This window comes from Poecilia formosa, unplaced genomic scaffold, assembly GCF_000485575.1.
Source record: "Poecilia formosa unplaced genomic scaffold, Poecilia_formosa-5.1.2 Scaffold53, whole genome shotgun sequence".
NCBI classification, from domain to species: domain Eukaryota; kingdom Metazoa; phylum Chordata; class Actinopteri; order Cyprinodontiformes; family Poeciliidae; genus Poecilia; species Poecilia formosa.
Window position 1 is genome coordinate 42,757 of NW_006799992.1, and position 27,284 is coordinate 70,040.

The 27,284-nt window shown below is 39.1% G+C and overlaps 1 protein-coding gene across 3 annotated transcripts in view; it reads left to right on the top strand.

Moving 5' to 3' along the window:
* Nucleotides 1–27,284, top strand: part of wasf1 (WASP family member 1) — a 56,852-nt gene that overhangs the window by 16,095 nt on the left and 13,473 nt on the right. For all 3 annotated transcript variants that reach the window (XM_007552809.2, XM_007552810.2, XM_007552811.2), the window contains exons 2-5: nucleotides 6,198–6,352; nucleotides 8,636–8,770; nucleotides 17,875–18,028; nucleotides 22,569–22,686. In XM_007552809.2, the coding sequence (XP_007552871.1) occupies nucleotides 6,220–6,352; nucleotides 8,636–8,770; nucleotides 17,875–18,028; nucleotides 22,569–22,686 (540 nt within the window). In that variant the 5' untranslated portion in view covers nucleotides 6,198–6,219. The remainder of the gene's footprint in view (nucleotides 1–6,197; nucleotides 6,353–8,635; nucleotides 8,771–17,874; nucleotides 18,029–22,568; nucleotides 22,687–27,284) is intronic.

The window sequence follows — 27,284 nt, forward strand, 5'->3', positions numbered from 1 at the left end:
ACATGTAAACTGGGCTTTTGTTTTACCCAGGTCTGCAAGTCTGTGGTCTGCAGGTCTGTGGTTGATTTAAACCACCTGTGCCTGTTGGCTTTGGCGGCTTGTTTGCCTTTGCCACTGGCACTTCCAGTTTTGCCAGTTTCTCTGATTAGATGTCTGTGCTTTTTATGCCTGCAGTCATGGTTTGGAAAATATTACAAGTACACAGATGTAGTTTACGTTTCCAAAATCACAGAACAAAGCACACAGTGTTCCGGCCAGTTTGACACTGTGAGGGACTATTTCCACAGTGGGAGATTACAATAGAAGTAGAGATGTGCTATTATGAATTCATTTTCCCATTTTCACTTTTTTTCCACCATTTCTTTTAGCCTTCGAGGAACATGCATCGCGTCTGCTAAATAATTCACGGCTTTAGATGCACATGTAGACTTTTGGCAACAATTATTGACCCTTTTTGAGCCCTAAAAGTGTTTTTAAAGCTGCTTTTACAGAGGTTATGCAGCACTATGGAAAGAGCTTTTAAAGGTCTGAAAAAAGCACCATTTCCCCTCAAAACAACTATGAATGTATAAGTTGTAATTTACTCCGCAGTGAAGGACGAACAACATTTATTATATTTTCATCTGCAAGATAGGACACACCGACTCATAGCGATCTATAGTATTAGGGAAAAGTGCAATAAACAAATGTCCACATGAATGTGATTTATTTAACTAATAAATTTTCATTGTAAAAAAACTTTGTGAATAAACTAGGGTCATTTATTCTTAAAAAACAAGATTGTTCCCAATGCAAAGGTTTCAAGACTTGGCTTGGACTTGGGACAAAATACATTGTATTCTCTTTCACTATCATAAATTGTTATATTTCAGAATACAAATATTTTGTCACCTAATGTCTACAAGTTTCACAAAGCAGACACTAATTTCATAAGATTTCAGCATCCATTAGAGCCAGAAACTGATGGCAAACTTAGATGGGAGGGTATGATGTAAAATAAAAAAAAATTGTAAGCTTCACATCATGTTGCAATGCTATTCCCTGGTCAAAAAAAAAAAAAAAAAAAAAAAAACACACCTGGAGTGTTGCTTTGATTCTTTCATGGATGTTTGAGGAATCCTCGATCTGCCGTGGCAGCCTTTTAGGAGAGCACTCCTGCCCGCTCCTCCCTTACCAGCTCCACCAGACTAGTGGCAGCAGCAATTCGTTAAGAGGCTGGTGGAACTCTGCTGAGCTGATCATACAAACTATTACTCAGTCCAATGCGCGTAAGACCAGATGTAAATGGCTTAATGGAAGAGCATTGTTGTGACGACATGCTAAGGGCAGAGCATCAAAGAATAGGAGCTTCTTAAAGAGACGGAGGCCATGTATAAGTTGTGTTTGATTTATGCATAATTTTTATAACGACTGAAAGTAAAGGTTACTGAATTGTGCTGTGAAATTACACTGTATGCCTGGAAAACACACCACCCCATAAGGTCAAAACTATTTTAACATTGGAAAGATGATTTTCTTTGTATAGCTGTGACACATGTATCTTGTATACATGTCATTTATATTCTTACAAAAAAACAAAACAAAACAATGCTAAACAAACTAAAAAAAACAACCAAAAACTGATAATTTTACATGTCAGCTATTCCATCTTGATAAAAGACGCTTGACCTCCACCATACTGCACTGTTTGGAGTTGCATTGTGAGTGAGACAATATTCTGTTAGGATTCATTAAAGCTTCTAGTAGGACATTATTGTCCAGAGTGCATGGTCTGCACCACTCGAGGTCTCCCTAACCCCCCCTCCTTACCCACGTGCCATCCCTCACCCTGCTTTGTGTTGCACACAATAGACAAGCAATCCCTGATTTGTCCCTTATTTGCTTTCTCATATTGTATTCATTCCACTCACACCATCTCAGTTCTGATGTTTGACTCCAAGCTTAGCCCACTCTTTTATTCCCACTCTTCCCCCTCCTCCTACCCCCTAAAACCTCATTCTTGCCTATGTGTCTTCTAGGACGATATAAAGTGACCGGTGACGTCCCCCTGCAGCCGTTACCATGGTGATTGGTGACAGTGGGAAGCACCACCAAAGATGAATGGGTCATAAAAGTAGTAACAGAACAGCAAGGGGTGAGCAGAAAAGAAAGGAGCAAGGCTTGTCCAGACGTTAGATGGGAGAAGAAAAATTAAATAAAGCAGGAAAACTAAGGTGTGTTAAATAATTGATGCACACCAATTATTCAACTCTTATGCAGAGTCGTCAGATGAGCTTTTTTTTTTATATGCATATTAAAATTTATGAAAAAAAAAGCTTAACAGATTGCTGTGTTGATGCATTCCAATTAATGGAAGGTAAAATTTAAATTAACATTCCAAATTTAACCTCTTTCTTGTGTGCCTAAGTAATAACTTTGCTTTGTTTTAAGACTTTGTAAAAATAAAAATAAAAAAATAAGTGCTACTGGAACAGTTGAACATCTTGTATTTATCATTACGGAGAAAACCTTGTATTTCAAGATGGTTTCAAATTTCTGATGTGCCATTCCCCAAGTATTAGTCCAAGTTATACAAGAATAAGGTGACTCTGCTCTTGCATGAAACTGTTTGTAGTTAATTTTTGCAAGTCTAAATCAGGTTGTGTTTTGTGGAGCTCTTCTTCTTGCCATGTGTAAAATTTTAGTTTCCTTCTACGATAGAATCCGTCACATCTGGCATGCTACGTAGGTACCTTTGAATGGGTTTCGAGAAGAAGCTGCATCATTTTCCCTGTGAGAACACAGCTGTCACATGCTATCATGTCAAACCTCGGTTTGGAAATCTCAGTAGGCCGGGGTGCTTGTATGTCTGAGGCTGTAAATGTGTCCTGCAGTTGTTAATCGCACGCCGAACAAGTTCGCTGTGGCAGAAAAGTTAAAAAGCAAGGCTTTGCTGTCGTCACTTTTTCATGCCGTACCAACACATATACTTGTATGTAATGAGCCCCTCTGACAAAGCAGCACCTGCACTTTGGAAAAACTCACATTTAGAAAAGACATTATCGCTTGCAGATCTATTTATTCTCTTTTTTCTCCCCTTTTTTGTTGCTTTCAATTCATTTTTCAATTCTTTTTCAGCTACTGCCGTTCAGTTTTTGGCATCGTTATCATTAACCCCCTCAACCTTTGGGTAACATTTTCTCGATAGCCGATAAATAAAAGCCTAGTTTGGACCTATGCGTAGGAGAAAAGTTTACTTTATCAAGATAACAGACAGGAGAAAAGCCTTGAGCATTATGGGTCCTAGGTCCTCGAGCTTAAGTACATGTTTGTAAGCTGGCTAGTGTGGAGGCCCATCTGGAATGTACATATAGTTATGACTGAAAGATTTAATTTGGGTTTCCATCTTTGCAAAGGTTTTGTAATATGAAAATAAGAAAATAAACTCTGCTTAATGTTTTAAAGGACCTAATTTGGATGAAGGTTATTATGATGTAATAAAACATCATGAAGTAGAGCAAAACACAAAACATGGATGCTTTGGTCTAGGAGTACTTCATGTATTCAGATCGGTTCTGTTTAGCTTTTCTTAACTTTTCCGATGGCCAAGCCTTGACTGACAAAAAAGAAAAAAATATTATTTCATGCATGTTTGAGGAATCCTTGAATATTTCTTAAATTCTTGACTGTCTTTCCTGCATAAGGGGAAAATTTCTGGGGAATTACATGACTTTGGCCATAAGCTTGGTGAAAGCTTTCAGAAATATGTGCAAGGAGTCTTTATTTTTATACTCCTTTATAATAAAAGAAAACTTCAAACTGTCTGTAATTGTAGGGTGCAAAGTTTTAGTAGGTGAGACACTTTTTAAAATCTGGGATGTCTTTGATATTGAAGGCAACTGCTGAGATTAGTTATTGAAATGACCTGTTCAAGGTGCACAGAATTAATCAATATCAAGAAAATATCAGTGAGCTTCTAGCATCTCAACCGCCACAAAAACAAACCAGGTGATTACGATTATGATTTAGTACATTTTGAAGCTTTATTTCTTACTTGTTATGATTGTATTACAGCACAGGAATCACTGGCTGTTATGAAAAGTGGTGTTGGGCACTGAGGATGAGTGTCTGTATATATGCATGTGTAAGTAATATGCTGACCGCTGGAAGACAAATGAAGTAAAATAAAGTATAGAGAATATGGTTCTAGTTTAAAAAGGGTGCAGGGATTTCACTCGGTGGTTTATTTGTATGAGAGCGAAAGACTGCCGACACATTTCACTCTAACGGCTTCCACACAAGCCCAGAGAGGTGCGTGTTTGTCACTGATGGCCCCCCGTTTGAGATGCCTCCAGGATGACTCACCTCAGCACAGTCACCATCCTATCGCCGTCCAGCTTCCGAGAATAGCCTTTTCTTGCCCTACATTTCTCAGGATACGGTCAATAATCATGTTTATTGCTTGGCAGAAGAGCCGGCACTAAAAATATCATGGAATATTAAAGGCACCAGACGACAATTAAAGCTTAATCAATGCCTTAACGAAGCCACGGTCACTGCCGAGGCTGTGCAGTCAGTTTACATCAGAACACCTGATCACCACATCATTTCACATGCCTGCTCTAGTTAAGCGCGAGCCAGCAGCAGGGAAACGGTGTTATTAGCAGCATTAACTGCTGCTGTCGCAGAGGGAGACATGTTGGAGGATGTTTTAACTCTCCTCCTGTCTTGATCTCTCTTTTCACCTTTGCTTCCCACTAATTATCACCATTCTGTTCTCATTTTTAGTCACGTTGTGCATATTTCTCCCAATCATGTGGGCATGTCAAAATAATTTGCTGGTTGGAGCATTTCAGTACTGAACGGGATGTTTCAGTGGCTGATGGGAGACTTAAAGATGATCTTGGGTTGTTTTTGGAATGTAGCAGTCGTCTTCTAATTTCTTAGATTTGTATGTAGAAACCTAATCCACAAGCATTTGAGGACAATGATCTCACAGCTCTAACTGGACACACACATCGGTAAGCTCTAGGCACATGCCAAACACCGGTTTGTTTTTTCCTTTATTCCAGCATCCATGTTACACTGTGGCACAGAAGTCTGACTTAGTTACTGTAACGTTTTAGTAGGTAGTTCCTTTTGGAGGAATAAAGGATTTTATCAAAGCAAAAACTTTGATAAAATGTAAACCAATAGATCGATTGTTGTAGATAAATCTGCACCAATAACATATTGTGTGTATGAAGTGGTCCAAAATGCAAGCCAGAATCCTGGATGTAAATGATTAAAGTTTTAATAAAAAATACAAGAAACTGTTTACAAATTGGGAACAGAGCACGTGGAAACAGTAAGGTGCATGAGAAAGAGAGGTAGTTAAACACTGGGAGTCTGGAACAGTGTACCAGGACTAATTACTAACTGAGAGCAACTGTGAGGGTAGAGGAGAAGGCAAGCTGAGGGAGAGAGCGAGAGAGAGAGGACAAAGGGAAGCAAGGAGAAGTAAACACCAAAAGTGGAACTGAGAAAACCTAAATCCAACCTTGATAAAGAATAACTAAATGTGAGAAAAGACTGATCTAAAGTAAAACAAATAAAGCAGATCTAATCAAAACAAAGAATAACTAAGACTAAACATGAATAACAGAGGGATCAAAACTAAAAACCATAAAGAAGCCCAAAAACAACCCAAGATCCTGACACATGTAGTTGCACTGTTTGATACACCCAATAATTTATCACAACTAGTCCTCATTTACAAGCTGAAATAATCTTGATAAACACCAACTTATGCAATAGTGCCAGCCTCAAGTGGTCTGATTTCTGTCCACATATTTTGTCTTGCCCCTCTGTTTTCATCTTTTTCGTGTTCTTGCAGAGGGAAGAGAATCGATTCTGAAAACCTTGCAATGCAGCTAAATGTAATTAGCATGGCTGAGTGAACAGACAAAGTGCAGTGATATGTTAACAGATTGCATATGTTTAGCGATGAGCACAAGGTTGTGTTAATTTAACTAAGCTACTTGAATGTTTCCAGTTTGCAAACAAATGAAATTCATTTTTCTTTACTGCGGTGCGTCATTTCTGGGTGAAAAGAATTCTTGCTTGGTGCGAGCGACGCGTTGTTCTTAGATTTGTGACGAATCAAGAACACAATTTTATACACTAATGAAACTTTCTCCCCCTCCCCTCCGTCTCCCTCCTCCATCTCTCTCCTGTAGGTAGTGTTGTTGCAGCGAAACGATGCCGCTGGTTAAGCGTACCATCGAGCCCAGGCACCTGTGCCACACGGTATTGCCAAGGAACATCAAGAACGAGCTGGAGTGTGTGACCAATATCTCCTTGGCCAACGTCATCCGCCAGCTCAGCAGCCTCAGTGAGTGACACTCATAAATACACTCATATCCTTATATTGGCATAAAACCTAAAATGCAAAAATCTAATTTCCAAATGTGCTTCAGTTTTATTTACTACATTTTTGGAAAGGCAAAGAAACGAAAAATGGCACGCCTGAAAATGTTCCCGTGCTGTGATCCATCAGCACTGATCCAGACAATTCATAGGAAAGACATGAGCAAAATGATCTACCAAATACATTGCAAACGGAGTCCAAGGTTCCAACAAGCAAACCGATCTAAAGCCGGTAGACAACCCACAGATTCTCATTAGACTTTCTGTTAAACTTCTTCTGTATTGCTATGACAAGATTCATAATCCTGGACTGCACAGATGAGTGAGATAATCATACCTGTGAAGTCGTATATGTAACAAACAAAAACAGTGATGTGTTATGCTTTATCTAGAAAATATATTAACGAATGTAGAAATAACTTCTGGCTTAAAAAGTAGAGGATATTCATCTACCTTGAATTTCTTAAGATACATGTTTCAGAAATGCATTTTCAGTGAAATACACTACTGTACAACATTGTCTTGGCATCAGTTTGTATTGCGTCATTAAAAACTATAAAAACTATTTTGCAAACCCCGCTTTGAAATCAGACACGCCATTGGTTGTGATCTTATTAGGAAAGTCTCAAACTCAATAAACTACATTTCCCCCCAATGTTTTCTCACATTTATTACAATGAAGATAATAGTGAGAATGCAAAATATTACAAAATTCAATACAAAAATGTATGTTGCTGCACATGGCCCAAGCCTCAAAAGATTTTCTCTAAAAATGACAAATTATTCCATTTGCTTCTTCACTACATGAATTACATTAAGCAGTACAACTGTAATAGTATGCAGTAATGACTGCAATCAATCATATTTTCAAACAGAAAAACATTATTTTTCCCTGTCATGAAGCCAACAGTGGAAAATTGTTTGAAACGGCAAAAGTAATGAGCAGTACTCCCAAACTTCTGGCTTTTGGGGTTTGCAAAGTAATTAATTAGTTTATTGTTGTTAGTATGAGTGATTTACTCACATTTCTTTTGCAAATAGCATAAAGTATAATGTTGCCCATCCCTTGGTATCACTCCCTGATCTGAATTCAATATGCAAATAATGAATGAGTAGTTGACCAGAAGGTAAGTACACCTTTTCAATGCAGAAACATAAATAAAAAATTATAATTAAATAAAAAATAACTATATAACCAAAAGTTAAATTTCTGCATCAAAAAGTGTGGTGAAAAGTTTGCCAAGCCCTCTTCTGGCCCAATTATACAATTATTATTGTCCTGTTTATGGCCATCTTTTTTTTATTATTATTTAAACAAATGAAATACTACAAGCATATTTTATATGTCAAAGCAAAAATTCAACTGTTGTCAATTGTATTCAATATTTCAACTGAGATTAAAGATCCCAGACTCTTTAAAATTCATCATCCCCCCTTTTCAGGGAGTGATACCAAGGGATGGGCAACATTATACTTTATGTTATATGCAGAAGAAATGTGAATAAATCACATTTCTTGGGGGAATGATTTCTTGGATTCTTTTTCACCCTGCACGCACACACACAGATGAGTAAATCCATACATATTTTTAAGAACAAAATGCATAATACCCAACATAGCAGTCAATAAGTTTTGAGCTTAGAGGTTAACTTTAAATGCAGTAGTGGTGATACGACATTTTAAACTGGCGGTGTGGTACTATGGAAACAAAAGGTCATGATTAATGGACTTACTCCCATTCCAATGCACTTCAGTAAAGGAAGGTCTATATTTTCCAGAGCAGACACCTGCAGGCGCACTGTTGTTTAACAAACCACGCAGCTCCGAACGTTAGAAGTTGGCCTGCTCTACTACAGAGACACCCAGTCGTCACTTTGTTTCTTCAAATCTCAGTAAAAGGCTGAGACAGAAGAAGAGCAGCATGGCTTGCTTTGATTGTGTTTGACAAAAGCATTTGAGTTGTCTCACCAACAGATCCGCGGTACGTGCTGCAAACTACCAAGGTCTCCGGAGTCAGTTGACAGTAACCATATCTGACAGTTACATTTAAGCAAAAAATGTTCTACAAAAGCAAAAATGATTTACTTTAAACAATAGAGTGAACGCTAGATATTGGATTAGACGGCAAGCAGTTGCCTCACACACTAAAACAGCTGCTCATATCTTCCAGTCAAATGTTTCCAACCATTTTATTTTTTGAAACTTTTGGAAGAGTGAAATGATTTCTTTTGCTCTTGTGTGTTTGCAGGTAAATATGCAGAGGACCTTTTTGGAGAGCTGTTCAATGAAGCCCACTCCTTCTCTTTCCGGGTCAACTCCTTGCAGGAGAGGGTGGACCGGCTCTCCATCAGCGTCACACAGCTGGACCCCAAAGAAGAAGAATGTGAGTTTCATACCAATGTCAATACAGAGCCTGAAAAAATGACTGAAATCCCTTGAACATTGTCACATTTTTAAGCTTCATTTTATTTGGCTTTTATGTCTTGTACCAAGGCTGTGTAGTGTGTACTTGTGAAGTGAAAGGGGAAAAAAAAAAAAAATCTTATGATTTGCATGCATTTGCATTCAGTTCCCACGAGTCAAACCCATTTCAGTTAGCACAAGTTGTACTTTTGGGTTTTCCTCCATGACTCCATTAGCTCTTCCATTTTCTGTTCAACTCTGACTAGTTTCCTTATCCTTACTGGGAAAGAAAATACACCCCAACATTATGATGCTGTCACCACCAAGTTCCTCAGTGTGTTACAGTTTTAATTTTCTACCACACATGATGGACTTGAATTTTCAGTTTGGTTCCATCTACCTTGGTTTCGTTTCTCCTAAACGGTTTGTTGGAAACTTTACCAGGAGCTTTTTGTTACACCGCTTTCTCCCTGACCTGCCTGCTATGTTCCTTCATCTTCCTGGTTCTGATTATCAGTTCATAAAACAGCTGTATTTACAGTAAAATTAAATTACCAGCTGGTAGACTCTGTTTAAATCAGGTAATCTCATATTAACTTTAAAGTTGTATGAATAGGGGGCCTGAATACAAATGCTCACCACGTTTTGTGTCTGTGTGTGTCTGTGTGTGTGTGTGTGCGTCTGTGTGTGTGTGTTCTTTAGTTTTGGGAAACCTGCATGTAATTTTCCTTCAACTTAACGATGATATTAATGTTGGTATTTCAGCTTAAAATTCTAAAAAACAAAACAAAATAAACAAATATCATTGAAAGGTGTTATATGCACAACTCATCCACTTATTCTTAAAAATAAAAAATAAAAAACTCATCAGTTTTGTTGAAATAAAATTAGCAGAATTTGAGTATGCGAAACCCTCATTAAAACGTTTCCTCCCTTTTGTTTTCCGTAATATTTTATGAGTCTGCCATGAGTTTTAAAGGCTCTCGGTGAAGGAACAGGTAGCTGTGAGATTGTACCATTTTTCAGCTGCCGCAGTTGTAAAACCTCTGCTCCCGTTAGAAACATTGCTTTCCAGTTTCTGTTTGACTTGCTGCTCATTTACTTGATAAATGTGTTTTCCTTGTGTGAAGACGATCTTTGGGATCCTTGTTGTGAGCAATAAAAAGAAAATGCAATAATCTGTGTCTTCTGTCAAGTAAGCCAGGTTATCCTGAGAGAGGAGAGGCAGAACGACAGGATAGAGCATTGGGTAGAGTCAGCAGACAGTGTACAGTAAAAAACACGGGGAGAATCACAGCAGTGTAATACCACGCTCCAAGGCACTGTATCGATTTCCCATGGGCCCGCAGTGTGTTTAAGGCTTTGTACAATGCTACTTTAACTGCTTCCTTGTCACTGGCAAACGGTGAAATGCTCTGTGGCTATGGCCTATTTGAATGCATCCAGAGGCTTTGGTAGCCCTTTTTCAAAAGGCAACGAATTGTTTGAGATTTTGCACGTTTGCCTGTATCACTTTCCTCCCCTTTTTTTTCTTGTCGAGTCCCACAGGGATTTGCTCTCCCCCATTCAGTTTAAACCAGATATTTACACACACTGGGGGATAGAGAGGGTACACAAAGTAATTTTTCTCACTGTACTACGTTAGATCAAACTGAACTTTTCCTGTTTTTAGGTCATTTGGCATTAAAAAAAACAATTACTATTTTCTAAATGCCAGAATAAATAGAGGGAATTTATCATTTTTAGATGTCTAAACCCACTAAGGTTGCCATGTCTTTGGAAAATTTGGAAATAACCAGCCTTCACACTTTCCATATTTTTGCACCAATGTGTCCTGGTGCAAAATATACAAATCAACCTCTGAATAAAAGCAGAAGTTTATGTGAAGTGAAGTATTCTCTTGTTAATCTAGTGTTTTGCAAATTGAAATGATCTTGGTAGTCTTAGTTAAAGCAGAAAAAAAAAACACATGTGAAAAAGTGTATTTTTTTTTTTTTTTTAATATGGTGTATTTAAATCTCACACGTCAATTACAATTGTGATCTAGTTTTGGAAGTCTGGTTTGCAGGAGGAACGTTGTACCAGTGTACACATCGTGTTGAAGTGTTTCAGTGTCATGTACAGATGCATCAACACACCCCATAAACGTTCTTAAAATACTCACAAGGTTTGCTGCAAAAAAATGTGTTTGATATTTTAGATGCACAAATAAGTTTGAACCAAGTTGCAATAAGAGATTTGGATTTTTTTTTTTTTTTTTTTTTTTTTACTTGAATATATCGGGTCACGGTGCTCCGGCAGATTCGTGCTGTTGCAAATCTGTATTTTAAGCTCGAGTCTGCGTCTGTGCTTGTGGTCCGTGCCTTTATCTGACTTCATAAATAATCCTGACTATTCCCCCTTCATTGTCTAAAGAGTTGGCTTTAGAGACTGTGGATAAGAATCAGCTCAGTTGCAGTTTAAGTGAGTTTTGGGAGAAGTGGGGGTGGAGGGGTGTCAAGAGGGAGGACAGTAAGGAAGATGGAAGGTTCAAGGGAAGGGTGCTTAATACAGGGCACTGCAGCAAAAGCAGTGGAGTGTAAAAGGATTGTACCGCAGAATTTTCCAGACTTTGCTGCTGCTCAGACCTCAAACCTTCTTCACATTCTTTTGTGCCCTGATAAAGTGTTTAAAATGGGGGTAAAAAAAAAAAAATCACACTTCATCTTTTGTCGTTTATTTGAGTTTGTACAATCGAGTGACAATACAGCAGCGTGGCTCCAGTGGACTGAATTTCACACAAAGCCGTACGTCTGCGAGAAGGGGTTCACCAGAGGGGTTGTTTCCCGTAACTGCCAACCCGCATCTCCCATCTCAACCCTTTCTTTTACCTTTGTGCTGTCAGAGTGGATGCTCTTACTGTAAGACTCGCCTTGTAATTGTCTGTGTGGCTTTGTGATTGCCGTGAGTGGAGGGGTGAAGGAGAAGGAGAGTCGGTGCAAGCAGAACGGGGCCGTAAATCAGGGACCTGGAGGGATGGAGACGGGAAGATGGGGGTCAGGTATAGGATGGAGGACACTGGAGCACACAATGGCTGTTTTATAGATGAACAGGCTGCAAGTCTGACAGAGTTCGTTGCAGCTGTAAAAGCTTAGATTGTCCCTTTAAAACTGCTGATAAGTTACAAAGCAACCACGTTTTGTCTCTTGTGACTTAAGTTGACTTTTATTTAAAGATATTATGTAGAACAGCAGCAATTACTAATTTTGTTTTTTTAATTTTGTTTCCGTTCTTGATCTTAATAATGGAAGCAGTTTATCTGTCTCGGTTTTCGCCTCTCTTTGATGCTGTGCATCACGACCTTCGTATACCGGCGTCTTTGTCTCATCCAACTCTTTGATAGCTGATCTAAAAACACACATCAAACACATAGATTTATTGATTTCGGCCACCATCTTGATTGTCATGGTAGGTGGTGAATGTCTCGAGCAGTGACATTGCTCCACAGGCTGCCGACCGTCTAGCTTCTGTAAAATCACCAGATATAATTTGCATAAAGTAGTGTAAAAGAAAATATTCAGGTCCCTATTTATATAATCCATAAAAATAGAAAGTATGCTTGATATGTTTTCTAAATCACTCTATCGTATTAAATATATTGGAAGAAGAGGTTCAAGAATGTTTGTAGTTGCACATTGCATAACACCAGCAGAATATGTAGGAAAAGATGTCTAAATCTCAGCAAACAGGCTGTGATTTTACTGTTTTTGGCAGAGAAGACATTGAGATTGCAGAACAAATTTTATGTTAAAGCTTACATATTGCAATTTCCTTTTTCTTTTTACCATATTACTGCATGCCAACAATTTTCAAGTAAAGATAAGAAATTTGTAAGCCATTTCTTTTAAGTGTTCTGAATAAGTAGACTATTTTATGTGTGATATTTTTATTGTAAGCTTTTTTTTTGTGAATCATAAAAACATAAAAACATCAATCTCCTTTATAAGAACATTTAACAATAACATCTCAAGATGGATTCTTTATTCTAAAAAATGTCATTATTAAAAAGATTTCCGATGTAGATTTAGTGATTTTTTTTGTTTTGTTTAGTTTTTTTTTTTTTTTTTGGAAGGATGTCAATCAAGAGATTAGAAACCAAAAAAAATTACATTTGGTTTTGAAATGATCTCATCTGGTTCTGGATTTTCTCTTCAGGTGAAGCAAACTAACATTGCAAAGCAAGGAGGAAACGGGGGGGAGGAAAACCAGCATTAGTGGAAGCCAGTGCGGTGAAATATCCCGTGCTATTTTGAGGTGATTTGATTTAGACACCTATATGGATGACAGTGTAACAATAAGCTGCGGTGGCAGGAAAAAATACAGTCTGAACAAAGAGATGCCCTGCAGTATAAACAACACTGATGAAACTGTCAGCTTTTACTGAGGCTAAGACATCGATCTTTGTGACATCTACCTGTAAGTACTGTTTGTAAGTTGACAGTAATAGCTTTTTCAAGATAAAACATAATCCTTTAACACTCTTTGGGTGCGTTAAAATCTGAGTGAGCAGCTCAGCAGTAGGCATCTGTAAGTGCTTTAAAAAAAAACAAAGATCTCACACACCCAGATGAAATGGGTTTACTCTGCTGATGAACACATTTTAGCAAATGATTGAAGGTCACTGCGTGGTCCACAGTGTTTCATCCAGTCATTGAACCACAAGGGCTTTATCTACCCTAATAATTTATAACTGCCCAGAGTGACATGAGAAGAGCAGACGTACACTTTTCTGTACTCTGCTGACCTTTCAAAGAGTATCACCCCTCACTTTGTCCTTTAGGATCCCACCCCCTCCTAGACTTCAATCCACAAACTACCTCACCACACCTATAGCTGTTTTTTATTGTCCTCTCCAGACTGCTCTCATATCTTTGATTGATCTCTGCTTTCCCTTCATCCTGCATGGATGCCATTTGTGTTCTGTCAGGCCCTCTTCTCCCCCCTTACTCCAGCCAGCCAAACTAATGGCCTGTATCCACTACTTAATAGCACTGTTACATCACTGGATGGGCTGCAGGCCATTATGGAAGGCCACGAAGCCACACCAAACCGCTTGGGGCTCCAACTGTGTCTTTATCTACTGTCTTATTCCTCCCTTTCAGTCCTTCAGGATATGTTCATCGCTGTACTTATCTGTTAAATGGTTTCTACTTCTGTTACATTGCTGATGGTGCTTTTACAACATCTCAGTCTTTTTTTTTTTAATGTTCTTCGTGATGTGCAGCTCTGTTCTTCTAATCTAATTCTGCATTCACTCGTTTCCGTTGAATTGACGTACTTTTAAAAAAATGGGCTTCGGTTTCATTTTATCCCAGAAAATTGTATTTGGTGTCGTCTTAGTTTCTGCCTTGACGGAAAAGACGGAGAGCGCAAAATCAGTTATTTGCTATAAGCCATGTAAAACTTCAGATAAGATTTGTAATTCAGCAGTAGAAATCTCTGAGTCTCGGCGTACTAAAGTCATCAGGGGAGTTTCCTTTGTTTTAAACTTTGGGCAAGTTTAGGAAAGAAGCTATTAACTTGTAGTCATGCCCTGTCTTATGAAGGTCTATGCTTATATGTAGAGGCTTTATTATATTCTAGAACTGGATCGCCTTCAAATATTCAAAATAAAATCACATTAGAAAGAAAAAAAATTCTATAATTGATGATTAAATGCACCTATATGCTTAGTTCTAACATGTTAAATAACGTGGGAGGCTTTATAAACCATAAACTAAGTAGAATAAAATATTATAGTTTAGTGAGGGTTGTCACAAGTTTAGTCTTTTAGAAAATAGCCACTGCGCTGTTGTTTTTGCAAATCATATGGAGCTTTATTGCGGAAAATGAAGACTTTAGTTTTGCAACTCTCATTTTATGTCTGTTCACCATGTGTCAAGAGTTGTTCATGCAAGCATCTGACCCTATGCTATTCGGTGCATCTAGAATAAAACGACAACCTCTGCAACAAATGCAAAAACAGAGACAAAGAAGAGAGGCAAAAGCCGAGTTGAAGACGGAACCGATTCAAGGCTGCAGGAGGAAGAATGCAATAGGCAAAAATATAGGGCAGCATTTGCATCAGAGTAAAACAGGGGAGAGAGTCGTGTGTCTGCATGGTAAAACTTGGCCTTCAACTTTTCCTATCTGTTACGCCTGTTTGTGCACTAGAACTGCTACGAGATAGTAAGTATAAAGAACGAGGACAGCAGGGGAAAAACAAACCTGGAAAGTTTTATTTTTATTTTATTTTTTTTATTGAAGCCAGGGGTGTGTGTGTGTGTGTGTGTGTAGGTGACAAAAACTTCTTCACCTCACTGTAGCTGAAGTGTCTCTGCCAGATGGTGTCTGTCTAAAAGTGAAAGATGCGAAGGCTAGAAATAAACTGTTTAGGACAGCTTGTTGATAAGATGCATCCCGAGATCAGAGACAGCTGGAACACCTGGTGCTGCCTCAGCCAGCGCGAAAGCTCACAGGTTTTACTTCTGGATTTCTGAAGACCTTTCGTCTACGTTAAGCATACCTTAGCTACTTAAGCTAATTTATTCAACTAATTCACTCAGTCCGCTTTGAGGCTCACTTACCAACATTTCTTCTTACAATCCAAGCTTGTCCATGTAAAACATGTAAGTTGTAGTTGAGTTAAATCTCATGCTAAGTAGAAGATCTTTTTAACATATTCGTCTACGTCTGAGGTGCTCGATGTTAGTCGGTAAATATTTAAAACCACCTCACTGTGCGTCAATCTCAGATCTGGGTGCTCGCTTTCTTTGCCGTCTCTTATTTCGGCCTACTTGTTGCACCATGTGACAGCCCATGGAGCGTCTAAATCCATCTGACGACAGTGTGCACAGTGCTTTCAACACTCGCCTGTCAGAAACTTTCTGCTCCTTATCATGCCAGGAAATTCTGTATCTATGATGTAGACCAAGCTCATAGAAAATAGTTTCACCAGAAGTGGCAGACACAGCATAGGAAATCCTGGCATTAAATCCTCTCTGAGAATGTATTTTGGACATTTGTGGGCAGAGAGTGAAAATCTATGAGGAATATCTTGTAGCATGTTTGTCTTTATTCACCTTTTTTTCTTTGTAGTTTTCCCACCTTTTAAAGCAGAAAAACAATTTTCATTTCTGTCTTCTGCTACTCCTTCAAAGTGTTCCAGGTAGACCTATGTGTAGGCATGAGCAGTCTCATGTTTTGTTGTTGTTGTTTTCCATCTCTGTCTGCTTTTCTGTTTTAATGGCTTTTCAGTCCAATCCACCCTCTGGCTATGTTCAGCTTACAAGACTCATCCCAAGGGAAGTTTGTGCCTTGCTGTTTTTGTCATTGAAATTATTTACCTGTATACACCACTCGGGTATTTATTTGCACATTACTTTCCATTTTGATTTATGCAGATATTTCTGTCCTTCCAACTCATTCCTGATTTTCATCTGTTTGCTGTTTCCATGATCTTGTCTGTTTGTTTGTTTGTTTGTTTGTTTGTTGTTTTATTTATTTATTTATTTATTTATTTATTTATTTATTTATTTATTTATTTTTAAACTCCTTTCATGTTATGTACCAAACTCCTGGTACTGTTAAATCTGTTATGTCTGTGCTTCAGGTGGCTGATCACTTACTATGCTCAGTCTGCAGAAGTGATTTTCCAGAAGTTACCCAGATGAGCAACCTAAGCTGGCTTTAACTTTTTCAGATTTTGTCATATTATAGTAACAAATGCCAGTGTGTTTTGTACAAGAGATTTCATGCATAATTGTAAGTTGAAATAAAATTATATATATATATATATATATATATAGTCTTTTTTTCTTAAGAGACAAACTTTAAAATTTTGGCATGCATTCATGTTCAGCCTCCATGTTTTTTGGGGGGCGTATGTCTCTACCACATCAACACAGAATTCTTTTTTTCTGATCATCATAAAATTAAAGAAAGGGCATCTGTGAGTAACAATTTTCAAATCAAGTACAGATTCTCAAATGGATATTCATCAGTTTTGGTCCGACATCTTGAAATTGGCCCCTGTCTCTTTAAGAACCTCATATCCTTTCCAACACTCCACCCTAAGCATATCATCACAACGGTGCGTCTCCATGCTGTCCGATGATGCCGGTTTCAATCATTCACACACGTATATTCATGCAGCGGCACCGCTATGCCCTCTGACCGCCACCACCAGGCAAGGCGGGTGAAGCGTCTTGCCCAAAGACGCGATGACGGAGGCGTACAGAGCAGGAGTCAAACTGGCAACCCACCGATTGCGGGTTGAACTCCCTACCGCTGTCGCCACCGTCGTCCCGTGACACATATAATCACGGTAAAATACGAACAATTAAAAAAAAAAGTTCTAGGTGAAATTGTTAGCTTTTGTGTGGTAAAATCGTGTTTATTTTGGTCTTTAAATTGATGTTGTCACTCCTCAATGCTAGCCTGCTAATAACAGGGAACTAACGGAATGATTCTAGGCCTGCCACACTCCTTCTGTCCTCCCCTGGGCTGCACTGTCTATTTGTCTCTCCCTCATGTATAATTCACATCTGGTTGCAACATTCTGGCTTTTCTTCCAAGACTTTTACTTTCCACATTAAGAGTTGCCTGTAGTAGAGTTCCCCCCACCCCCGTTCTTCTGGGCAATTTTTCCTACTTGTTTTTTCAAGGGGTTCAACTGTGCATCACTGATTTATTTATTTATTTATTTATTTTTCCTGTCTTTAAATGTATTTTTTTTCCCCTTCATACGGAGGAAAGGGACAGTCATTCGCTTATCTTAGTCATCAAATTTGGGTTTCCTTAAGGGGAACTGAAATGAACCTCGAAAATGTGGCGTTAACCCAAAGGAGGGAGGAGGATGAATTGTTTATGACGCACGTTTGTGCTCTAATGTCAATACAACTGAATGCTGATGGAACAGAACCGATTGATAATCACAAGCTCGTCAGTGACGTGTTCCTGACAAGCTTACATGTGCCAAAGACTTGCGAACACGGCCGATTTAATAAGTGAAACCCGTAATTTTCCCATTACCAAGTGCCCTCCGTTTGTCCCGTCTCTCTGCAGTGTCTCTTCAGGACATCACTATGAGGAAGGCCTTCAGGAGCTCCACCATTCAGGACCAGCAGCTGTTTGACCGCACGTCTCTGCCCGTCCCTCTGCAGGAGAGCCTCCACACCTGTGAGGAGCCGCCACCTCTCAACATCCTCACACCGTACAGGTCTGAATAATGTTGCTATGCACAAAACCACGTTTCACCTCATCAGCATTGCCAGCATGACGCTAATTAGATTGACTTTAACTGTTATTTTTTTTTATGCATACTCTGCAAACGGTGCAAATGACTAATAAGTGTTAAAAGTCACAGTGTTAACACATAGAGCTGAAATGACCTTGAAAAGTAAACAGAGCTTTTTGGTTTCTTTGTTTTGAGTTCCTTCACTGGTCAAAACATTTATTTATCACAGGGTGGACTTTTCGACTGCAACCTTGAATGGTTGGGAAGTTGGTACAATTGCTCAGATCACATTTTTTGGAAGCGCTTCCCGTCACAAGGCCTGAACATTCTGAATTTATTGCATAAATAGTTCCCAGATTTATCAATATTTAGACTACCTAGTGTTTATGCCATTTATACGTAAGAGGATTAGGGCCATGGGAAAGAAAATAAAAAAAAAATCTGACTTTAATCTCAGAATTCTGAGGAAAAAAAAGTCAGAATTGTTTTATTTTTTTATTTTTTCCCAGTGGCCCTAATCCTCTTCCATACATTTGTGTTTATGTCTTTGTCTTTAATCTGGTGGACTTCCCTGAATACAAAGGGGAAAGGATGTGTCGAATTGGGGCACCTGCTATATATAATGCAATAACTTGTGCATATACTGCTTTTGGTTTTTAGGATTCATTAATATTTGTCATTTGGTTTTTATGGCGTATGAAATTGCTTTGATTATTTTCCAGATATGGATAAGTTTCAAAAAGGGTTTTATTTTTCCAAACATTTTCACTTTGCCCCACTGTCTACTCTTTGTTCAGTTTATTCAGAAATCATCCGTCATGCAGTCCCAATAGGTCAGTGCAGTGTGTTTAAACCTTCACTGACACCTGATATTGTCTTCTGAAGTCATTAGACACTGTGTGTATTTTTTTAAATAGCCAGGTGTTGCTTAGAAATCTTGCTTTAAAAGTTAACTTCTGTTTTTTATTACTGCTTGTACTGATGAGGCCCTACCTGACCCAGATGGAAATGGCTTCATAAATGTTGCTGCTTCCTAACAATACTGATCAATCAAGATGGTTGCATCACGGCATCTATTTACAGGCATACTGCAGATATAAAACGTACAATTTGTGTAATTAAACTGTCTCCATGCACTGGGATTCTACACAAAACGTCAGAATAAATCAGAGGCTGTAATTTGTTCTGTGGTAGCATTTTTTTTTTGTTCCTGTGGAAGGAGTCTTGTGCAGTGTTTTTAAACCATCTCCTTGGGTTAGTTCTTTTTTGTTGCTAATATACTGTGCGATCAGACCGTGTTATCTTGGCTACATTTCAAACATTTACCCTGAGAAACCGAAACAAATTGTGCCTCCATGACAGGCTGCAAGTTCCCAAACAGCCAAATTAAACCGCGTCCTATATTTTATGTTTCCCCACAACACTGGCTAATATTTAGAGTTTGTTTATGCTCAGAGGTTAATGGCTTAGCAAACCAAAAAATATTGGCCAGATATCAAGCTGAAGATGAATGTGGGAAAGGGGGCAGCCAAAAGTCCGAAGCAAATCCTTTTTTCTTGAAACAACTTTTAGAAAAGGCAATAAATAAATAAATAAATAAATAAATAAATAAATAAAATAAAATAAAAATAGCACTACAAAAGGTGTACTAGAAAATCTTGCTTTTTGGAAACAAAAAAAGGGAAAAATAAGGGATGATTTAAAACTTTTGCACATTCTAGCATGTGACCTAGTTGTCCGCTGTGATGTTCATGGTTAATGCTCAGTGGGATTAATTTTCTCAGATTTTCTTCGAGTTTGAAAGAAAACACTAAGTAAAAAGAAACCCCATTCAAAGACAACGTCTCTGTAACTGTTTGTAAAGATCACAATTTGCTTTATTCTGTTTTTTGGTCTTCATCATCTTCTGATTTTATTTTTTTTTTTTCCCCCCCTTTCTCGGAGTCCATCTGAATTTTAGATCCCGACTCCTCCTCCTGAGCTGATTGGTTCATCAGCGCTGAATGGATGATTGGGTATATCAGGGGTGATGATTTCATGCGTTTGATTAATAATTTAAAGTCCAACTTGAATTTTTGTCATCTTCCTAGTTCCACTGCTGTTCATTATTTCATCCCATCTCATCCTTGTCACCCACTGTCTTCTTTTCTTCATATCTTCTACTTTTTCACACCTCGCCTCACTCCGCTGGAGGCCTCCCCAGGGTCTTATTTTTCAGATGGACCCAGAACATAGCTTCTACATGTATGATCTTTTTTATTCCTCCTCCTTATGCACGAACATGTAAACGCGCACTCCAAACTAAATAAGAACATCAAAGCGTAATGATTTATCGAGTCAAATTGTACCTGCTGCAACACAAACCCACACCAAACTGGTCTCCCCTCTGTTCTCTCTCATCGCTTTGTTAAATTCAATTTTGTTCCCTTTGTTGTGCTACATATCATTAAACTTTCCACTCCTGCCGTTTGAAGTTGAGTCTTTTCATCTTCTATGTGTTCACTCTTATTGGTGTCATTGCCAAATAATTGCCTCCCAAGACGAGGCCAAGGCTGGATATAGGGAAATACTCGCAGATTAAAGTTTCAGCAGCCAAGAAGCATGAGATCTTTCCTGTTTTGGATCTCAAAACCAGGCAGCAGTGTGCCCTCCAGGCCTGTCCAGAAAATCATTATAATATAGTGAAAGGCGAAAATGCACCAGAGAATTAAATCTATCTTCCAAACTGTTAAAAAAAAAAAAAATGACACCGAAGATTATTGATCAAATTATCAAACCATGATAGCGTTTTTCTGGTCTTCTGGATTGCGAGTTAAATTGTTCTTGGCCAAGTTATTTGCAACTGACAAAAAAAGTTTCTGCTTGAAGGAATTTATTGTTCTTTCTCAAATCCATTAACGCATCAACTTCCATCTATCCAAGATCCGGATTGCAAAAGTAATGGGTAACCCAGACATTCCTCTCCCCAGTTATAACTCTCTCCAGCTCGTTCTGGAGGATGTTGAGGCATTTCCAGGCTGGAAGTGAAACATTTTTTTGCCAGTGAGTTTTGGATTTACTCTGGGGTCTTACCCCAGTGAGACATGTCTGGAAATCCTGCACAGGGAATCCTCACCAAATACCTGAACCACGCCAACTAACTTCTTTTTGATGTGAAGAAATGGCAGCTCTTCTTTGGGAACCCTGTGATAAGATCTCCATTCTTTTCCTATGACAAATCAGAGCAGCACCAGCTTGACTGCAGACAATACCATAGACAAAATTTGAGCAAGGTCACGGCAACATTGTATGCTCGACGGTCAGGTAGCATGAGGGTTTCTAATGAGCCTAGAATACAAAATGTACAGAGAAAACGAAACTAGAGTACTTGATATAAAGTTGTGTTCATACACTTATAATGGTTTACTCTGTTGAGGATATAAAAACATAAGATGCATAAGTTGGGCTGTAAGCTCAGCTAATGTGCATGTGGCCGCGCTCTGCTCTGCTCCTATCAGTCACACACCCCTGTGGATTTGCTCTTTAATCACTCTGTGGTTACAAGCAACAAAATGGAGCGGGAAGATGGTAAACAAAAGCTAAAAATGGCAGAAGTTATACTTCTTACTTAAAAGGTGGTGTAAAAACCAAAACAGTAAAAGTTTGGGCCTCTCATTAGAGTTAATTAGTCGTGTTGGATCAGACAACGGGTTCAGTTTTTGTGGGCCCAACTGGGACAAGTTGGATTTTTTAAGCGTGAGCTAAACTCTATGCAACACCTCTTCAAGGCAGCGTTTCCAGATTCAGAAACCGCTAAATCATTTACATGTGGAAAAGGTAAAACCGGTACATTTTAGAGAGGATAGAGAGAGAGAATCGGCTTTCCTGTCTTCATTAACACTTTCCTCAGAGGTAAACAAGAAAATCATTGAAGTGACGCTGACAAGTCTTCTTACGGCAGGGCTAAAACAAAGTGCAAATTAGTTTTCTGATGAAGTCGATTTTCACAAACTCTCATTAACGTTGCAGACAAGAAGACGTTTAATCTGATTGTTCTTCATAGCAACGTAGAATTACTGCAAGTTGCTGCCGTAAAAAGCGAAGCTTGTGAAAAGATTTCTGTCATCTAAAAAGAAAAAAGAAAAACTTTTGGGAGAGCAGCACAGCCAGTGACTGATTGGAAAAACATTGCCCGCATAAAACTGTCATGTCAGTGTAGACCAGAATCTCTAAGGAATGTTTGATACCTTCTTAAATCTGTATGAAGTATTCAGGAGCCTCTGAAGGGAAAATGTGGAGTAGCTGTTTAAGCTGCTTGGGAGACAAGCCTGCAGATGGTTCCTCGACTGTTCTTAGCTTGCTGCAATACACAGCATTAACTTCTAATTTCCCAGATCAACCTGACGTAATTCGTACGGTTTGATGGGAAGGTTTTGCGGCTTAAAAGGAAATGTTTTGAAAATGTTCACGTATAGGTAACAACCCCATGTCATAGCTGCACAGAAAAAGTCGTGACAACAACTTTGCTCTTGTGCATCTGCAGGGACGACGGTAAGGAGGGCCTCAAGTTCTACACGGATCCGTCATACTTCTTTGACCTGTGGAGGGAAAAGATGCTGCAGGACACTGAGGACAAGAGAAAAGAGAGGAGGAAGCAGAAGGTAAGTTAAGGCTTTGACATTTTTTTTTTCTTTTTTTTTTTTTCCATATTGCCGCAGTAGATTAAATAGTCTTTGTGGAGTAGTGAAGTTTTTAATTAGAATGACTTTAAGTGACTGAAGAGGCTTCTCGTATTTTCCAGCCCTGCATGAATTTACCAACAGGGTGACTCACTAATAGATTTGCAGCTCCGATTCATACCGCATCGCCTTTTCCTTTAATTATTCACCACTCATAGATAAATCAACGGTCCCCTCCGTCGGCCCTGTTAGTTATTACTTGTGTGATCATTAGATCTAATTAATGGGAGCATCTGCTTCTTGCATGCCCCCGCACTGTGCGTCATCTTTCTGCCTTCTGCTGACATGCATGAAGAAGAAGGGTTTCCAATCTGACTAGACTTTTTTTTTTTTTTTTTTTCTGTGACAAAATCAGATTAAATGAAGGGTTGCTGAAGTATTTGAAGAAGCTTTGGTCTCTTACCGGATGCAGGGGCTCAAAACCGAGGGGTTTCCCACCCTCTGCACCAGGAGTGCTAATCAACTCCAGCTTGTAATTCCCTGCGTGGGAAGTGGCTTCCCATTTTGCCCCCTCGCAGTCAATCAGAGCTTATTACAGTCACGGTCAGAGAGAAGTAAAGCAAATGTTTTTTGTTTTTTTTGTTTGTTTTTTTTCCACTGAGGGTTTATATGAGCGCGGAGGATATAAATTGGCCGGTTATGAGGTTTTTAATGAATGTAGGAAATGCACCAGGTCTGAGGGTAAATGCAATGATTGTTTACTGTTGGTCCATTTAGTGTATCTTAGTCCCGCCTGCGTTTGTTTATTCTTTTCTTCGCTGCCCGAAAAGCAAAATTGGAGGCAATTTCCAACAGTAGGTGAACCCCATTTGCTTTAGAGGGCTGGGTTGATGTCACTGCTGGTAGTCAAAGCTCATTTCTCTGACTTGATCCTAATTAAAGCCTCGGGTGGGCTCAGCATATAAAGCCATGTTCATTTCCCCTCCTCGCCGCAGTGGGAGGTGAGAGTCAGACGGACCCCACGGAAAGACCTGCAAGACATTCGCAGGGACAAAACGGACCGATTGGGAATCATTGTGCGCACAGCTGCTGGTTTGTGTAGCCGTCACGGTGGGTAAATGGTCAGAGTGAGGGTCAGTGCAAATGCGTGGTGGAGAGTCTTTCACTGAAAGCATGCACAATTACTCGGGGAAGGACAGAGAAAAAAGAAATACAAAATTGCATAGTGTGAATCTAAGGGTGGTGATCTTGCACTTTACTGCTTTTATCTTAGCACGCCTCTCGGTCACTGCAATCAGTTCTCTTGTGGCTGTTTTGTACTCCATTTGATCATTTTAGGAGACTTCAGATACATTTTTCTAGCAGCATATCTCTCCAGTTGTTACTTCAGACCGCACATAAACAGCCTCGCAGGGGCACGACTGCACGCATGAGTACCTAAAAACATCTAATAGACTATGATGTACCATGCAGCTGCAGTGTCAGGGACCTGAAATGCCTCAACACCTGTCAGTCACTGTGATTGCATCCGAAACTGGCTGCCAGCACATTTAATGGCACACCGTGTTCCGGCTCTCCTTATTCTTTATTTATTTCGCCAATTCTTCTCCTCAGAATTTAAAATGATGAGCTGGGGAATTGTACTCTTGTGACAATAGCCGTGCGACTGCGAATTCCCGCCTTTCAAAATAACATTGAATGCCTCAGACAACAAAAACGGGTTGCATTGTGATTAGCTTATAAGACACAAACAGCGCCATGGTTAGTAACATCGAGATAGTTTTTATTAGAGTTTACAGATGGGGGGGGGGAGTATATGAAGAAATAATGATGATGGGTAGGTTGAGAAGCCGGGTTGTCTGGGGAGGAACTCAGAGTAGAACTGCTTCTCCTCCCCACTGAGAGGAGCCACACGAGGTGGATCAGGCATCTGGTTAGGATGCTTTCTTGTCGCCTCCCTGGCGAAGTGTTGCAGGTACACCCCACTGGGAGGAGACCCAGAGGAAGACCCAGGACACGCTGCAGGGACCGTGTGTCTCGGCTGACCTGCGGAATCCTTGGGATTCCCCCAGAGGAGCTGGACCAAGTGGCTGAGGAAGGAGAGGGAAGTCTGGGTCTCTCCGCTTAGGCTGCTGCCCCATGAAATCAGAAGATGATGGATGGGAGTGCAGTTCATTTATGAGATTGGAGTAAACCTTTAGGGTTAGTGGCAACAATGTTTTGGACACTTAAAACGGGTTCGATTTTAAATATTTTCACAGATTTATTAGCTAGAATAGTACACCTTTTCCCATTGAATGTCATGATTTGACATTAAAACTTCCTGATGAGAGCGCACTGCACTTGTAGTTCTGAGTTACATAAAATAAAAAAAAAAAAAAAAAATAAAAACAGATGTCACACCAAAAATTTAATTAGCTAGCCTTATTAGTGCTAGTAAATATTTTAGTCAGTGTAAATATTTGTGCGAATGTTGATGAAGTCATTGAAGACAACAGCATGAAAACTGCTGAATAATGCAAAAATGATTAGTCATTAAATTACTTTTCCTACTAAGCAGATGGTGAGACTTCCATGTTGGTTTATTGCTTTTTCTTAGCACTCCTTCTCCTTTGCAACCTGCTAATGTCCTCCCAAGTCACTTGACTGATGGTTAGTCTGAAACCGGATTTACGTTACTCACAGACACAAAGCGTTAAGAGCCAGCAATAAACGAGAAACAGCACAGGACGGAGCGAGGAGCCGAGACGGCTGCTGCGTCCTAATCTCATTAGGTTCTGTGTTAGCCTCATCCTCAGTGGATTAGCAGCAGACGAACTGCTGAGTGAGTCAGAGAAAAAAAAAGAAAGATGTTCAGAGTCAAGTGCCCTGGATGGGCTGAGAGAAGAATAGCTGGTGAGATCTGGAGGACAAAGATCGCATTCAATCTCCTTGACGTCGGCGTTCAGGTGCAAGTTTTCCTTATGTCCGTCTGACATTTGAATCTGAGCTTCCCCTGCTCCTGATTTCCAACTTAATGTGGACATCACTGGGAACTTAATGGAATATACTAAAATTGTTTTCGTTCTCCGTGCCGACTTGCACAAGAGAAAGATGTTTTCCGGAATTGGGCCATTGTTAGCTACAAAAAAAAAAAAAAAATGCATTTGCCAGCTATCATTAAAAGTGTCTGCTGCATAATTATGGAAGAACCTTTTTTTTTTTTTACTTAAGAGAGAATGACAATTTTAGTGCATAGATGCATCCAGTTGGACTGCAGCTTAACTGGATGCATATTAAAATAAATTTTAATATGCAAATAAATAAATTTTAATAACTTAGTCTGCACATCTGCTCACATCAGCATCTGGCTGAATCCTTGAAGAAATCGGTTTCTGCTCTAGACTGTATTTAACAGCCTTAACGTAAAAATAACAATCTCGTAGGAAGTAATTGTTTGAGTTGGTATAGCTTGTCACATAACCAGATGTTTAGTTTAGACTTTGGTAATTGGTAATCCGTGATTTCCCATTTTGAAATTAAAACAACTGGAACCGTGACAAAAGTAAAGAGAAAAGAAAACAATCTAAGAATAAGCTACGGCAGTCGAGTACCAATTAGTAAGTAGGGCGTTTTACACAATTTCTACCATGACATTCTACTTGATAAAATGTCTGGTAAGGCTATTGTTAAAGAAAATGACAATAAGGAAATTAAACGTGCTGCTAGTTTAGTTTTGCTCTAATACTTTTTTTCTCTCCCATGCAATTATAAATTAATCTCAAAATAATGTTGGACTATTAATCATTACCCGTCGGGAAGCCGTTTCCTTTTATTAAGGGCTGAGCCTGGTGCAGTCATGTTGATGAAAATTATTATCCTCCTGCTGTAGAGCATGGATGGTAATCATTCAAATCAGCTAAACTAAAGGGAACCAAGTCGCACAATAAAATTCTGGTAATTAAAATGACGTCTCAAATGGTTTGTGTTGTATTCAAACATCCGAGCAAAGCAAGGAAGGCTGTTTATTTAATCAAATACATTCACTGCAATGTAGTTCTGAAAATATACTCAACTGTTACAGACGATTAAGATGCAATATTTTATCATGAGCGCCGAAGACGTAGCAAAACAGAGCAGACATCAGTCTCGAAGCCATATGCTGCCCAATAGATAATTTCATATATTTCTCATTAATACACTCCATAAAGCATAATTCACCACAGCAGCCATTCAGGGGGGTAAACAAACTACAGTTTTTGAACACACCTATGAAGCAAGTTACATCGCTTTCTGCATCGCCAAGCAACAATAAATCAAGTCGGTACTTCTGTGTTTCCCTGTGAAAATTTGCACAGTTAATTCACACTGTACTTTGCGAACTTTGAAGCATAAAAAAAAAAAAAAAAAAAAAAACAGTTTTGGAACCGATGGATAATCCATCAATGTAGAAAAATCTCATGCACACACTTAGATGGAGCTTATGCAGCAGAACAGCAGTATAGCACCACACTTAAGGCGAATAAAAAATTTAGTCGGTCCAACACAGTTTCACCCCAACAACAGTCCACAGCTACAACTTCAAGCTGAATGCGGTGTGA